Source organism: Nakaseomyces bracarensis (assembly GCF_045282275.1).
Source record: "Nakaseomyces bracarensis strain CBM3 chromosome Unknown Scaff12_0, whole genome shotgun sequence".
NCBI lineage: Eukaryota > Fungi > Ascomycota > Saccharomycetes > Saccharomycetales > Saccharomycetaceae > Nakaseomyces > Nakaseomyces bracarensis.
This window is the reverse complement of record NW_027263958.1, coordinates 1166824-1180137: the sequence shown is the minus strand read 5'-3', so window position 1 is coordinate 1180137 and position 13314 is coordinate 1166824. Positions and strand designations below refer to the sequence as shown.

Sequence of the window (13314 nt, the reverse complement as noted above, 5' to 3'; positions counted from 1 at the left end):
TAAGGTTATATCAGCTAATATTGCGTAAATATAAGCATAAATAAGATATCGATGTTGCTAATTAAAAATATTTGAGTCGTCCCATAATGCATAAATGAAAAAAAAAAAAAAAAAAAATTAGCGATCAACAAAGTAAATAAAGAGACTTCTACGGCATTTTCTAAGAGCCGAAGAGAACAATGGGCCCATGAATATCAGTAGTAATCAATTATTATTCAAATAATGAATAGTGCCTAAGATCTATTAGAACAATTAAACTATACCTTCTCAGTTAATGTTTTAGAGTAGATTGAAGGTTACAAATCTTGTAGATGGGGACTTGATAAATGGGAATAAATAGATATTGTTATTCCAGTGACCAATACACTGGTTATATATACTTACAAATAAATATAAATATCAGACAGATTGTTTGTCTAAAATAAATACTAGGAGAGGGGAATAATAAAGTAAACAGTCCCTTTTTTTTTTCATACAAGCATGTTAGTTGCATGTTTGTATTTAAATGCTTAGGGTATGGGGAGGAAAATGGAATGGGATGATTTCAGTATCAAAAAAAACTTACAAGTTTTGTTCGTCCAAAGTCTTGAACAAGTGAACTGGTTGGTTCTTTGGGAAATCGATACCTCTCTCCAACAAAGCAGCGAAAGCTGGGGCGAAGTCTCTGAAGAAAGCGTCTTGGTCAGCAGCGTATTCCTTGACGATCTTTAGGTACTTAGGGTCTTGGACCAATGCGTAATCGGTTGGCAACATCATGTAGCCCTTTGGCGAGTTGTACTGCTTGTTACCGGCATCGTTCTTTTCCAATTTCCAGTCTTCGTTCAACAAGTTTAGGTAGAATTCGTTGGTGAAGATGTTGCTAGCAGCACCCCATGGGCCTTCGAATCCAGAGTTCTTCAAGTGAGTCTTACCGAGACAGTGAGCACCTAGTAGGGCGACTACTTCTCTGTCGGTGTTGAAATTTAGTCTTTCGTAGAACTTTCTGACGTAGTTGGCGTCCTGTGCGGCGTCTGGCAATCTACCGTTGTCTGGGGTGGTATCCTCTGGTTGGTCTACTCTACCGGATCTCCATGGGATCTTTGGGCCTTGGGCCTCCTGGACACCGACGACACCACCTAGAGTGTACAAGTCACCGTAACTGATCCATGGGAATTGTTCCTTGATTGGGTCCAGGAACTTAGCAGCGTTCTGAAGACCGGCGTTGGATGGATCACCCATTTCCTTTCTGAATCTGTAAGTACCACCGAAGGAGCCACCAGTGTTGCTACTTTTGTCCCAGGTACCGGAACTGTGCCATGCCAGTCTCACAAGCACAGGTGCGTACCCGATATACTCATCGTACTCATCCTGGTCCCTAACTCTCAAGGCAATGGCATTGTAAACCTTCTGGTAATCGGACTCCTTCTTGTCCTTCTCCTCTTGAGCCAAATGTATAATACCCGCAGCACCCATCAACTTACCAGCTTTCCATTGGTTGTTGTTGTTGTTGTTGTTGGTGTAACGGTATGTGTTGTGGTAAGAGTTACGGTACTCGTTGTATGCAACGGTGGCTGCCGCACCGGCAGCTACCGTAGCAAACAAGTACCCAACTCTTCTCGAAACTCCTCTAGATACAGCGATAGTAGCCATTGTTATTTATAATTGCTTCTCTTTTTTTTGGGGGGTATCTTACTTCTTGAGAAAAAGAATATCGACCAAGAATAGATAAACAGGGTCCTTTTTATATAACAATAGAGAGATAGAAGAGAGAGAGAGAGAGAGAGCTCTCGTTAAACAGCCAATAACCTCGCACTTACACAGAAACTCCCGCAATCCGAGATTTGATAATGGAACCAAACGTGATGGCTTACTAATTATCGACGGGTAAGCCCAGATTTCCCAGAATGAACCGCCGCAGAAAGAAAAGCCACAGGGAGTGAATCGTAAGAAGCAAAAAAAAAAAAGCACCGCAGGTAAGAGAAAAAAAGAAAGAAAGAAATAACTCAGTTATCATTGTTCTCTGTGTGTGATTAACGTTTGCCTTTCCCGGTCCCCGGACCCACAGAAAAAAAAATAATAAAAAAAAAAACTCAATTCGCTATCTCCGATAACAAAAATACAAAAAAAGAGGAAACCTCCAACTCTAACATACCGATAACTCCGATCACATGATGTACGTATTGAGGTATAGTGTAATGCATACTTTTACCCGGCCTTCTCTTTGTAATCCTGATGGTCATTGGTTCCGTTCCCTTTTTGATTATTTATTTTTTATTTTTTATTTTTTATTTTTTATTTTTTAATTTTTTTAAGGGGTGTATGAGTGTGTGTAGTTTGTTGGGAATAGCGATGAGCTTTCGGGAGAGGGTGATTAACTCCATATAAGGTCAAAAAAAAAAAAAATGGCTTTTATTGAATGTAACCATATATTAGACGATTAAGAACAGAGGGAGTTATTTCTTTTGTGATAAACTAAAGATACGAACCAAAAAGACTAAATGCCTGCTCATGTTCCTGATGCTAGGCATCAGTTCGATAATGATTACAATGGGTATGTGTACAATGTGCGGACGTTTGTCTATGATTTGATTGTGTTTCTGTTCAATATTGTGTTGAGGATCTTCTTCAGGGAGATCAAGGTGCGTGGTGGGTACAATGTGCCGCCGAGGGGTGTTCCTACGATACTGGTGTGTGCTCCTCACGCGAACCAGTTCATTGACCCCACGTTAGTGATGATTACCACGCGGAACCTGTCCGGGAAGCACAGGGCCAGACAGGCCTGTTTTGTCTCTGCTGCCTCGAGTCTCAAGATGAAAGTAGTGGGGCTGTTTGCGAGGTCGATGGGGAGTATACCGGTGCCCCGTGTCCAGGACAACTTGAAAGATGTGGACTCACGCATAGAGATATACGCCCCTGATTGGGACAACAACCCTAGGCTGATCAAAGGTCGTGTCCGTGGGGCCGAAGCCATGCTCAATTTCACCACCATGTTTACTGAGAAGTCACTGATCGGGCTGCCTAACTACCTCAGTAACTCCACCATCGAATCCATCATTGATGACTCAACACTGATGCTCTCCTCGCCGTTCAAGAATGACAAAGATGGACTTGTTAGAGAGATGATGGTGCACGGGACAAACTTCAAGTACGCCGAGAAAGTAGACAACACAGAGACATTCCAAAGCGTCTTCGACCATTTGCACTCCCTGGGCTGTGTGGGTATCTTCCCAGAAGGCGGTTCTCACGATAGACCCTCTTTGCTGCCAATTAAAGCCGGTGTGGCAATTATGGCCCTTGGTGCTGTTGCAGCAGACCCAACGATGAAGGTGGCAGTGGTACCAGTTGGACTACATTACTTCCACAGAAACAAGTTCAGGTCTAGAGCTGTTATCGAGTATGGAGAACCAATTTATGTACATGGGGACCAGGGAAAACTCTACAAAGAAAAACCACGTGAAACGGTCTCGAAACTTCTCAAGGAAGTATCAGATGCCTTGTTCACTTTAACGCAGAATGCTCCCGATTACGAAACTTTGATGACTATCCAAGCCGCCAGAAGGCTGTTCCAAAGGTCTAATAGTAGGATCCCACTGCCAGCAGTTGTTGAGATACAGAGAAGACTACTTGTTGGTTACAAACGGTTTCAAGATGACGAGCGAATTATACATTTGAAAAATGCAGTACAGGATTATAACTATAGGTTGTATTCGATGGGGCTAAAAGATCATCAGGTTATGAATTTGAAAACTAAGCCATTGGAAACGTTACGTTGTGCTGTAACTTTACTACAAAGAATTGCCAGGGTTACTATATTCTTCTTCCTTTCCTTACCTGGATCGATATTATTCTTGCCAATATTTGTTGGCGCAACTTTCTATTCTAAGAAAAAACAGAGAGAAGGTTTGAAGAAGTCATCTGTTAAGATTAAGGGTATTGATCTCTTGGCAACCTGGAAGTTAATTGTGGCCTTAGTTATGGCCCCTAGTTTATACATAACGTACTCCATAAACCTGATTATACTGCATAGTAGAAAATCCAAGTTGGTTTCATGGCTCTGGGTTCCAAGTGAGAAGAAGTATATCCAGTTTGTATATTTCTATGCAATCTTGGTATTTGTGTCCTACGCATCATTGAAAACAGGTGAAATTGGTTTCGATTTGTTTAAATCACTACGCCCTCTAATGGTTTCTTTAATATACCCACAAGATTATATCCAAGATTTACAGAAAAGGCGTACTAAGCTGAGTGATGAAATCACAGCACTTTGTAACGAACTGGGACCTCAAGTTTTCCCAGATTATGAAAAGTTCACTAAGTCATACTTAGTCAGGAAGGAGAAGGACATGAAATCTATCGAACATGATGAAGTGGACCATTTGGGTTCCCCAACCAACCTAGTGTCGAACCGTAGTAGGTCCTCATCTGTTTATTCTATGACTTCTAATGTTTCTAATTCTTTATCTAGAGTGAACTCTAGGGGATCATTGACTGATATTCCTATTTTTTCTGATTCAAGACAAAATAATTTGTCAGATGTTACCTCAGATGAAGAAGAAATCGGTAATTCTAGCAATAAAAATGATGTGTTGACATCTAAGATCTCATCATTGATGATGAATAAAAGAGGAAAGAAAGAAGACTAATGTTAAGAGTATTTCAGATTTAAATTTTTCTTTGTTTTTGTTGTTTATATGAAACATTTTATGCATACATAGAGAACTAAATATTTGTACTATGATTTATGAACTAATGATAAAACCTTGTAACTTATTCATAAAAATAACAAAAAGTGTCAAGATGATAAGGTATTATTTTTCATCTTGTTTATTTATAGTGGCAATGTTATTTTTATAATACTATTAACATAGCACCCTAGTAGAAGATCAATTTGTTGACGTATTCTAAAAACTATGTATAAAAATTCTTCGTAATATTACGTTTAACTAAGGCAGAAGTTACAATTAATAATTATTAGGATACTCCGGTGTGCTTTATTAATCTTCTCCAATCGGTATCTCATCTTTCAAAATCTTGTTCAACTTAATTCTAAGTTCAGTTTGGGCATCTCCCCTCAGAATATCAGAGACAAACCATACATCGCAATCTAATTGAACCATTTCAAGCGCACCTTTTAGAACACCACATAATATATTAGAGTACCAAAGCTTTTTCATAGCATCCATAGGCAATTCAACAAAATCACTCAGTGGGTTTTCATCTAAAATCAATGAAAAGGCATCTTGACTCTGTGACCAATTTGTGACATTGGGCGTTATGTTTAGAAATATCTTGAAAGCACATTTGGAGACTACCTCACTGGTCCTTAGCATGTTTTCACAACGGGGTAGTGCCGTCCTTGCTAGAAAGTCCTCGATTAGCCTTACTCCAATATTATATCCCATTGAATATAACTGCTCGTTAACCTTATTAAAATCTCTGTTGTAGTCGATACATAGCTGAGAGACTATCGACCCATAGGTCAAGTTAAACAGTTCACTATTCACTTTTTCTACCTTATTCTTCCATATTTCATCAGCTGTAATCTTTAAAGATTTGGACTGTGCTGACATAGATTGTGACTTAGACATAGTAAAGAACTAGTAATTGATTTGAGCTGCTACTCGCATAATATAGCAAGCAATGGCTACGTTACATGACAATACCTTTAGTACAGCATTTTTATTCGATTTGGAGGGACTTTCGTCTTTCAATCCTCGTAGCGACTCGTGTAATCAATGACGAGTAACATGAATGATTTGAACCAGGCTTTATGCCATATTTATTGATAGTTAGTGGTAAATTAATAACTGATGTATTGAATAATATTAACTCATATAATTATAATATTAACTCATATAATTATAATATTAACGCATATATTTATAAGATATAAAGTGGTTTATTAAGTCTATATTCTATAAGTTGATAATTTTTCTTTTAATGCATCATCAAACACATTTTGACATAGTTTTTCAACCTCTGTTTCGACAATAGTTCTGTCCAGGACTTCTTGGTACTGTTTTTCCAATTTGGTATCTTCGATGTCCCTGTTCTGTTCAGCGTCCATTTCCATGTCCAAGTCTAGCATGTCTCCATCTTCGACACCAAACTTATCAGAAGATGATGGGATAATCATAGATTGAATACTTTTCCAGTTATTGTCCATAACAGCCTTGGACATGTTTTTCTTCTCCTCATCCTTCTTATTCATTTTTTCTTCCAGAATTTGCCAGTAAAGTTTTCTAGCTTCCATCTTTTTCTTCAAGACCTCATTGATTTGATTGATTAGGACTTCCTTATCAACATCAGACTTTGGATTGTTAATGAGAGCATTAAAATCCATTCTCTCGTTATCACTGCCAAATTTACTCTTTTGTAAGAATCTGATGATCTTAGTGAACCAAGTGATAAAGCCTTCAAAGATCCCTTCGGTGTCTCTTGTGTAAACATCGTGGAGAAATTCAAAGAAAGAGTTTTGGTGCTTGGTCACCAAAGCCAATAAACCTTCAACAATATTGAATTTCGAAGACACATGCAATTGTCTCGCAGTTACATCATCCATGAAGACAATCAAATCGTCCATAAACTTTTCAAAGTTCCGCAATGCCAAATCCATTCTGGCAACTTTGAATATTTTGACCATTGGTTCATAGATTAACGTGACCATAGCTCTCAGTAACTGTTGCAATTCGGGATCCTGCCATAATTGCCTCATCAATCTCTTATCATGTTCTTTAATATACAAGTGTAATAATTCGTGAATATTCAAATAAAACTTACCTTCTAATGTCTGTTCTTCATCAGAGGCATCACTGTGCTTCCACATGCTGTAAGAGTTGATCAACTCTGCAACTACATTTTTCTTAACATAGCCTTTGTCAGTCCCCTTCATTAATAACAAAATAACAACAGGCATTTGCATTAAATCAGATTCTTCTTGGATGTCATGAATATTAATAGCTTTACTTTTTTCTGTTCCAAAAACACAGTTTTTCAAGAACACAAGGACATGTTTAGCATCTGGATTAAAAGATAAGACATTTGTTTCTAGTGATTTTATGGCTACTTTCTGGTGTTTTATGTCTTCTGATAAAATTGTCGAGAACATCGTTTGCAAAAGCGATTGCCCACCAAAAGGTTGTGCCATGAACAAATCTACCATCCCCTTCATGATGGAAACAGGGTTAGTAAATCTCATGATCTGACTCATAACTGTATAAGGAAGAAGTTTATGGAGTTTCCTAATTTGTTTATAAAAATCAGTGCTATTATCATTCCCAAGGAACATCTGGTAAAGGATAGAAGCTAGGTATATTTTACACCATTCAACAAAATCTTGTAAGTTTTGTGATAAATCCTCAACACGAGTCTTTGTTTTTATCTCACCTACAAGCTCCAGTAGGTATTTTTCGTCTTCTAACAAGTTTGTCTTGAAATCCTTCATCGAAGTTTGCAATTTGACAGTTTTTTCCAAAGCTAGTTTCTGGAAGGCTATTTGGTTTTCTAAATTCTTTATGTCACTAATTTCTCTCAATTTGATGTCGTTCGCGATAGCTTCATCAAATTGATGATCCTCTATAATATCTTGGGCGACAAAATCTTTCCAAATACTGCTATTTACTACTTCTTTTTCTTTAGTTAGAGTTCTCAGGTATAATCTTAAAGTAGCTCTCAATGTTTCAAATGGTAAATATTTAGTAGATTCAGTATTTGAATCAAATGAAGCAGCGTCGTTTCCGTCGGCTTCTTCATCTGATTCTTCCTTGGAAATGTCATCTCCGAAAGAACTTTGGTCGTTCAATAACTCGCTGTTGTATGCTGGAATGTTAACCTTTTCATTTTGTTCATCCAATAACAACCCTGCAATATTTGGTTGATCGGTCTTATTTTCAAGAACTTCTTTCTTAATATTTCTCAACACTTTCTTGTCGCTCTTCTTTGAAGGTACTTGTGGTAATTTTTTCGATGGGAACTCTTTCTTCAACTTATGGGCCAGTTTCTTAAAGTCGTTGTAAGACTTGAAATTATATTGGCACACTTCTGGATTATCTGCTCTTCTGGTCCTTATAATGAAATAATATTTACCCTTTTTATGTTTCTTTTCAGCTGAATCCATAGAGCTAATAGATTTATTATCGGACACTGTAGAATAAGATGCTGAACCTGACAATTTAGAAAACATGCTTGAAGTTGTATTACTAGCTGCACCGAAAGCACTCTTAAACATTTTAGAGGTTTTCTTCAAATCTTTAGTACGGAAAAAAGATGAACCTGTAGAATGTAGCGACGAGCTGGATGAGGAATTCCCAGTCAATGATTTACTTAGGCTGTTATTTATAGCCTCTGAAAAGTAAGAGCTATTGACCACAGCCACAATAGCAACGTCCCAGTTGTTAAAGAAAACAGGTTCATGAGTGACCAAGAACTTCAGATTCTCTTTTGTGGGCATAGTGAATTCTTCTAAGTTTGACCTCTTCCGAGTCTTTTCCTGTTGTGTAGTCAACTTATCGTTTTCGTAGTATGTCTTCTCTTGTGATGCCCCAATACCAGAGTTAAACAGTAACATGATAACTTTCTTCATCTTTAAACCAACAACACGCCTTTTAGAGTTTTCTTCTCTGTCATAACTATCACTAAACCCCATAGACATGAAGTGCTCAAAGAACACTTGCACTTTCGTCTGCCAGAAGGACTCATCTATCGACATGTTCTTTGACAACAATGGGAATGAAAATATAAATTCCTGAAGAAAGTAACTCAGCAATGGGAACTTCGTAGCTGAAAGATCAGGTACCAATTGCTTACCACCATTATGATCATGTCTACCTTCAGAGTCAGCTCCATTTCCATTTCCGTCTCCGTCTCCATCTCCATCTCCTGCCCCACCGGTGAAATAAGTGGCTGAACTCCACAAAGCATTAGAAATAGCAGTACCGTACGAGTCAGCCTTCTTTATCTTAGTCCTGGGGTCTTCCCTAGTGAAGGGATACCCAAACTCTCGCAGCGAAAGCGCATCATTCAAATACCCAAATTCCTTGTCTAACTGGTACTTCAACAACTCCCGCTTCAAATAGTGCTCCTGCACCGCGTCAATTGTAGCCATTATCGTATCAATTTCTACAATCTCATCTACTTTCAAGCTATCCATCATTGTACAATCTTAGTATTGGTGATGTTGATCCTTTTCAAAGGGAAAAAGGGCTTGTTGGCTAAGAGACGCCTCTTGAAAAAAAAATTAACGAACAGCTTGGCCTAAATCAACTTTTTAAGGAGACCGTATTAAACACTTACCGTACGATTAACTACATCTATAACTGTAGCTAGAACGATAACTACAATTATCATTCAAAGCTAAGGCCAAGGCTAATTTACAGAGAGAGCTGGATTAGGAATAGGGCAGGCTGAAGTTGAGAACATAACTTTAATAAAGAAAAGAAAGGACATTAGCTGTCAAAATTTGGAAAAGGGTGTATAGATTTGTGTGTCATAGAAAGGATATTACTTAATAATTATAATTGTTGGGAATAATAATAATAATAATATAACAGGAAGAAAAGAATCAGAAAGGAGGAAGAAAAGAAGAAGAATAAAAAAATGAGTCAGCAATTCTCGTTTATTAAGCAAAAGTTATTCTCATCTTCTGGTAATCATACTAAGAATGGTAGTTCTAGGAATGGTAGTGAAGCTTATTTGCATAAGACGGAGGCGGTACATGAGTCTCCTAGGAAGAGTAAACTTGTGGAGACCCTAGATCAAGAACTGGCGAAACTTACAGTGGATACGAGGCCGTCGGATAGAGAAGATAAACTACGAAAGGAAGTAGATTCTTACATGTTTGAAAGGCCGAGGAGGCCTCTAGAACATGCTCACACCACTGCTGATGGGATGTTGTTTGCGAGCTCTCCTATGTATGGAAACTCGCCTGAGAGTCCCAATTTCAATTTTGACGTTTCCAATATAGATGGCAGTTCATACCACCGTTCTGCTGAGATCAGCCGGCACACTACAAATCAAGATTCACAGAAGTCTCCCATAACTCCATCACATTCACAAGTAGAAACACAAAAGCCAATACCTTTTGAAAGTCCCAAACAGAAGAAAACGGTATTTCACAGGAGGCATACTTCAGATCAAATAAATAGTGATGAGTACGACGAATCAGAAAATAAGAAACCACACGGAAAATTCAGACGCATCCGTCATAAAATGAGCATGTTGGAGATAAACTTTAAAATTAATCCAAAAAATGGACATTCGACATACCATCATCATAATCAAAATCAAAATCAGAATAAGGAGAACGTGTTCCCGTTGATTACACGTCGCAGTGATGTTAAGGTACAGACCATGTCAGAAATTAATCCAACAGTCACAGATTCGAATAAGGCTGATGTTTACTCTTTCAATCCAGCAAAGAAGAGCATTGACTCATCATCGTCTAGAGTATCTGCAATGCCCTTTGTGCAACCTGTGACCAGAGCAAAGTCTATAAACTCAACCAGCTCTAGTTTCAAGTTATCTGGTATTCAGAAGAAACGTACCAGTAGTTCTTTCGCACTATCAAAGAATTCTTATACCCCTAGTATAACATCAACTGATGATATATTCTTGGATTCCATCGATCAAAATTTGCAGAAAGTAGCAACTATACAAAGCATGAATATGGAATCTAAAGCAGTAAATAGAAGAAGAAGTAGAACCGTCGATTTATCAGATTATGTCAGAAACAAAGTGAAATCGACTCCTCGATCTACAGACGGATCTAATGGATCTAGTGAAACCAGAGCTCATAGCTTATCTTTTTCGGGTAGATCTCCATTTAACTTATCAAGAACTACTTCCAATAATCAGCCGACCATATCTTCAGAAAGAAACTCTAGGGAAAAAACTAGGTCCCCTTATGGTACCTTAACTGTTCCTTCATCCAATAGTGCTATAAATAATAGTTCGGGAAGTGCAGGGGTCTCTTCAAGAAGAAGTAGTTCTATTGTGAACGCGTTGAGTAATTTTGTGAATTTGAAATCTAATAGCGTATCTTCTTTTAAGCAAGTTCCCTTTAGTTCTTCTTTCAAACAACCAGCCTTGACGTTGGAAGATTTGCCTAAGCCACCAGAACCTGAAGGATGTGAGTCTTACTCCGACTATCTAATTCGTATATCACCATATGGAAAATTTCTTGGTGTCATATTAGTAACAAAGGATGACCAGTTTAAAAAGAAGGTGCTTTATCATTTCCTCTATCAATATTTTGATTTAAAATATGATTCACTAGATGTCTGTTTGAGGAAAATTCTAATATTTTTGGAATTACCTAAGGAGGCCCAAGAAATTGACAGGTTGCTAACTGAGTTAGGGAATGTAATTTATGACCTCCAATTTGAATACTATAACCCGTGTGGATGGGTAGATGCTAACCAAGTATATTTTGTTCTATTTTCATTACTAGTATTGCATACTGACCAATTCAACCCGAAGAATAAATTTAAAATGACGAAACAAGATTTTATTAAATTAGTTCATGAAGATACGTATTCTAGTGGGGATAAAGTTCCTGTCGAAATACTATCTTATTATTATGATAATATCACCTCTAGGGAGTCACCTGTGTTTGATTTATTACCACCGATCGAGGTATTTGATGCCAGTTGTGTTGCGTATGGGTGTGAACGACATGAGATAGCGTATTCTCCTATGAAAATCCTTGGAGAAAGAACTGAAGAATATAATATAAAACCGCAATCAGTTAACACGCCTCCACAATTGATAAAAAGGCCTACATCGAGCTCGATCTCCTCTTCCTTTTCACATAACTCGACAATTCTATCTGGTTCTACTGTGATGCCTGTTACAGCTGACATTGATATCTATGAAAAAATATTCAATAATGAATTGAGGGAAGTTTCATTAGAATATCATGTTTCGAAAATCTGGGATTTTACTGAGAAAGATTGGCAGTCTGCTAGTAGTTCTTACCCATCAAGTCATGTCGACGTACACAACAAATATAAGAAGTTTTACTCAATTGTTATGGAATTGAAAGGTGGTTATATTAGAATACACAAAAATATATTAATGAAATTAAACTTACCAAATTATGATGTTGTTAAAGGTAACAAAGACTATGGAGGGGATTATTACTATCTAAAAATAATACAGATGGGAGAAATCCAAACTTTTTACCAGAATAGAAAAATCCCTATTGTAGGAAGTGTGACTTCCAATTGGAAACCAGAGTATGGAATTCTGACTTACATTGGGCTTATAATATTTGAGAAATCTGATTGGATTACACCACAGGCAGAGAGAGATCCAATTACCGGAGTTACTAATTATATTATTGATTTTAAACCTGGATTTTCATTCGTGTCAAGCAGTGTAGAGTGTTTCTATGGCATGTTTGCTGTCAAAGAAAAAAATGCTGTTGGTAAATCCCATTTTGTGAAACTTTTCAGTCCTACTTCATCTGCAGGTAGTAGTAGATATACTACTGCTGGCCATGACTATTTCGAGTCTGCTATATATTCTAATGATATGATGAGCTCTTCAGAAAAAGACCTCGTAGAAAGCGCTGATCCACTTTCAGATCTATTGAAGGAAGAAATGGAGGGTACACTGGTATTCTTACATAGTGCGAAGAGAAATATCATTTTTAAATGTCCCACCATGGCAGCTAGAGACAACTGGGTAGATGCAATAAATCTAGTTGCTGCGTATGATGGCTGTGACTATCAACCAGAGTCATTACATAATACTTTGGTTTGCAAAAAAAAATACTCGATTCAGGAAAGACTTATCAGGCTACACAATTTGGACGTAGAAAAAAGTTTGAAGCTACACTTGCTGGAGTCTGCATTAATGTTTTTTAGACAGGCAGTACCCATAACGATGAAAACTCGAAACACCATGATTAGTAATTTAAAACAAATAGCCACAAAGATGGATTGGTTATTGTTTGAAATCAAGAGAAGCCAAACATTTGTTAATATCATTAGTGAAGTGGACGGTAGTTACGAAAATATCTTCGGGATAACGACTTCAGATTTCTGCAGTGAAGACGCCCTAAGCAATATGATACCAACTATTAACGGTAGTTTTCTTTTTAATGAATAATGCTGGTCATTATAATGTTTTTAAGAGTAACCGTAAAGTTTACATTCTTTATTAAAGAAGGACACAATGCATTTTGATCAAGAACCTAGTATATTTGCTAGATTCTCAGACAATATAAGTATTTTTTTTTCAACTTTTTATTATGGTTTTATATTACCTTCTGCATTTTATATAATTACTCTCAAATTTAGTTAATACTTTATTAGAAGAGTACAGCTGTTAAAC

The 13314-nt window shown here is 37.4% G+C and overlaps 5 protein-coding genes across 5 annotated transcripts; 2 read left to right on the top strand and 3 right to left on the bottom strand.

Annotated features, from left to right (window-relative positions):
• Positions 1-561: 561 nt before the first annotated feature.
• Positions 562-1629, bottom strand: CCP1 (cytochrome-c peroxidase; the record flags this gene model as incomplete). Its single annotated transcript, XM_071054077.1, has 1 exon — positions 562-1629. One exon carries the CDS (start codon positions 1627-1629, stop codon positions 562-564), a length of 1068 nt encoding a protein of 355 aa, XP_070910489.1.
• Positions 1630-2477: 848 nt separating this feature from the next.
• On the top strand, positions 2478-4622 carry GPT2 (bifunctional glycerol-3-phosphate/glycerone-phosphate O-acyltransferase GPT2; the record flags this gene model as incomplete). Its single annotated transcript, XM_071054076.1, has 1 exon — positions 2478-4622. The coding sequence occupies one exon, from the start codon at positions 2478-2480 to the stop codon at positions 4620-4622; it is 2145 nt and encodes a 714-aa protein (XP_070910488.1).
• A 351-nt stretch (positions 4623-4973) lies between these two features.
• BET3 (TRAPP complex core subunit BET3) lies at positions 4974-5567 on the bottom strand (the record flags this gene model as incomplete). The annotated part of the gene is made up of 1 exon (XM_071054075.1): positions 4974-5567. One exon carries the CDS (start codon positions 5565-5567, stop codon positions 4974-4976), a length of 594 nt encoding a protein of 197 aa, XP_070910487.1.
• Positions 5568-5887: 320 nt separating this feature from the next.
• Positions 5888-9130, bottom strand: LEC1 (Lec1p; the record flags this gene model as incomplete). Its single annotated transcript, XM_071054074.1, has 1 exon — positions 5888-9130. The coding sequence occupies one exon, from the start codon at positions 9128-9130 to the stop codon at positions 5888-5890; it is 3243 nt and encodes a 1080-aa protein (XP_070910486.1).
• A 443-nt stretch (positions 9131-9573) lies between these two features.
• SYT1 (Arf family guanine nucleotide exchange factor SYT1) lies at positions 9574-13089 on the top strand (the record flags this gene model as incomplete). Its single annotated transcript, XM_071054073.1, has 1 exon — positions 9574-13089. One exon carries the CDS (start codon positions 9574-9576, stop codon positions 13087-13089), a length of 3516 nt encoding a protein of 1171 aa, XP_070910485.1.
• Between the last annotated feature and the right edge of the window lie 225 nt (positions 13090-13314).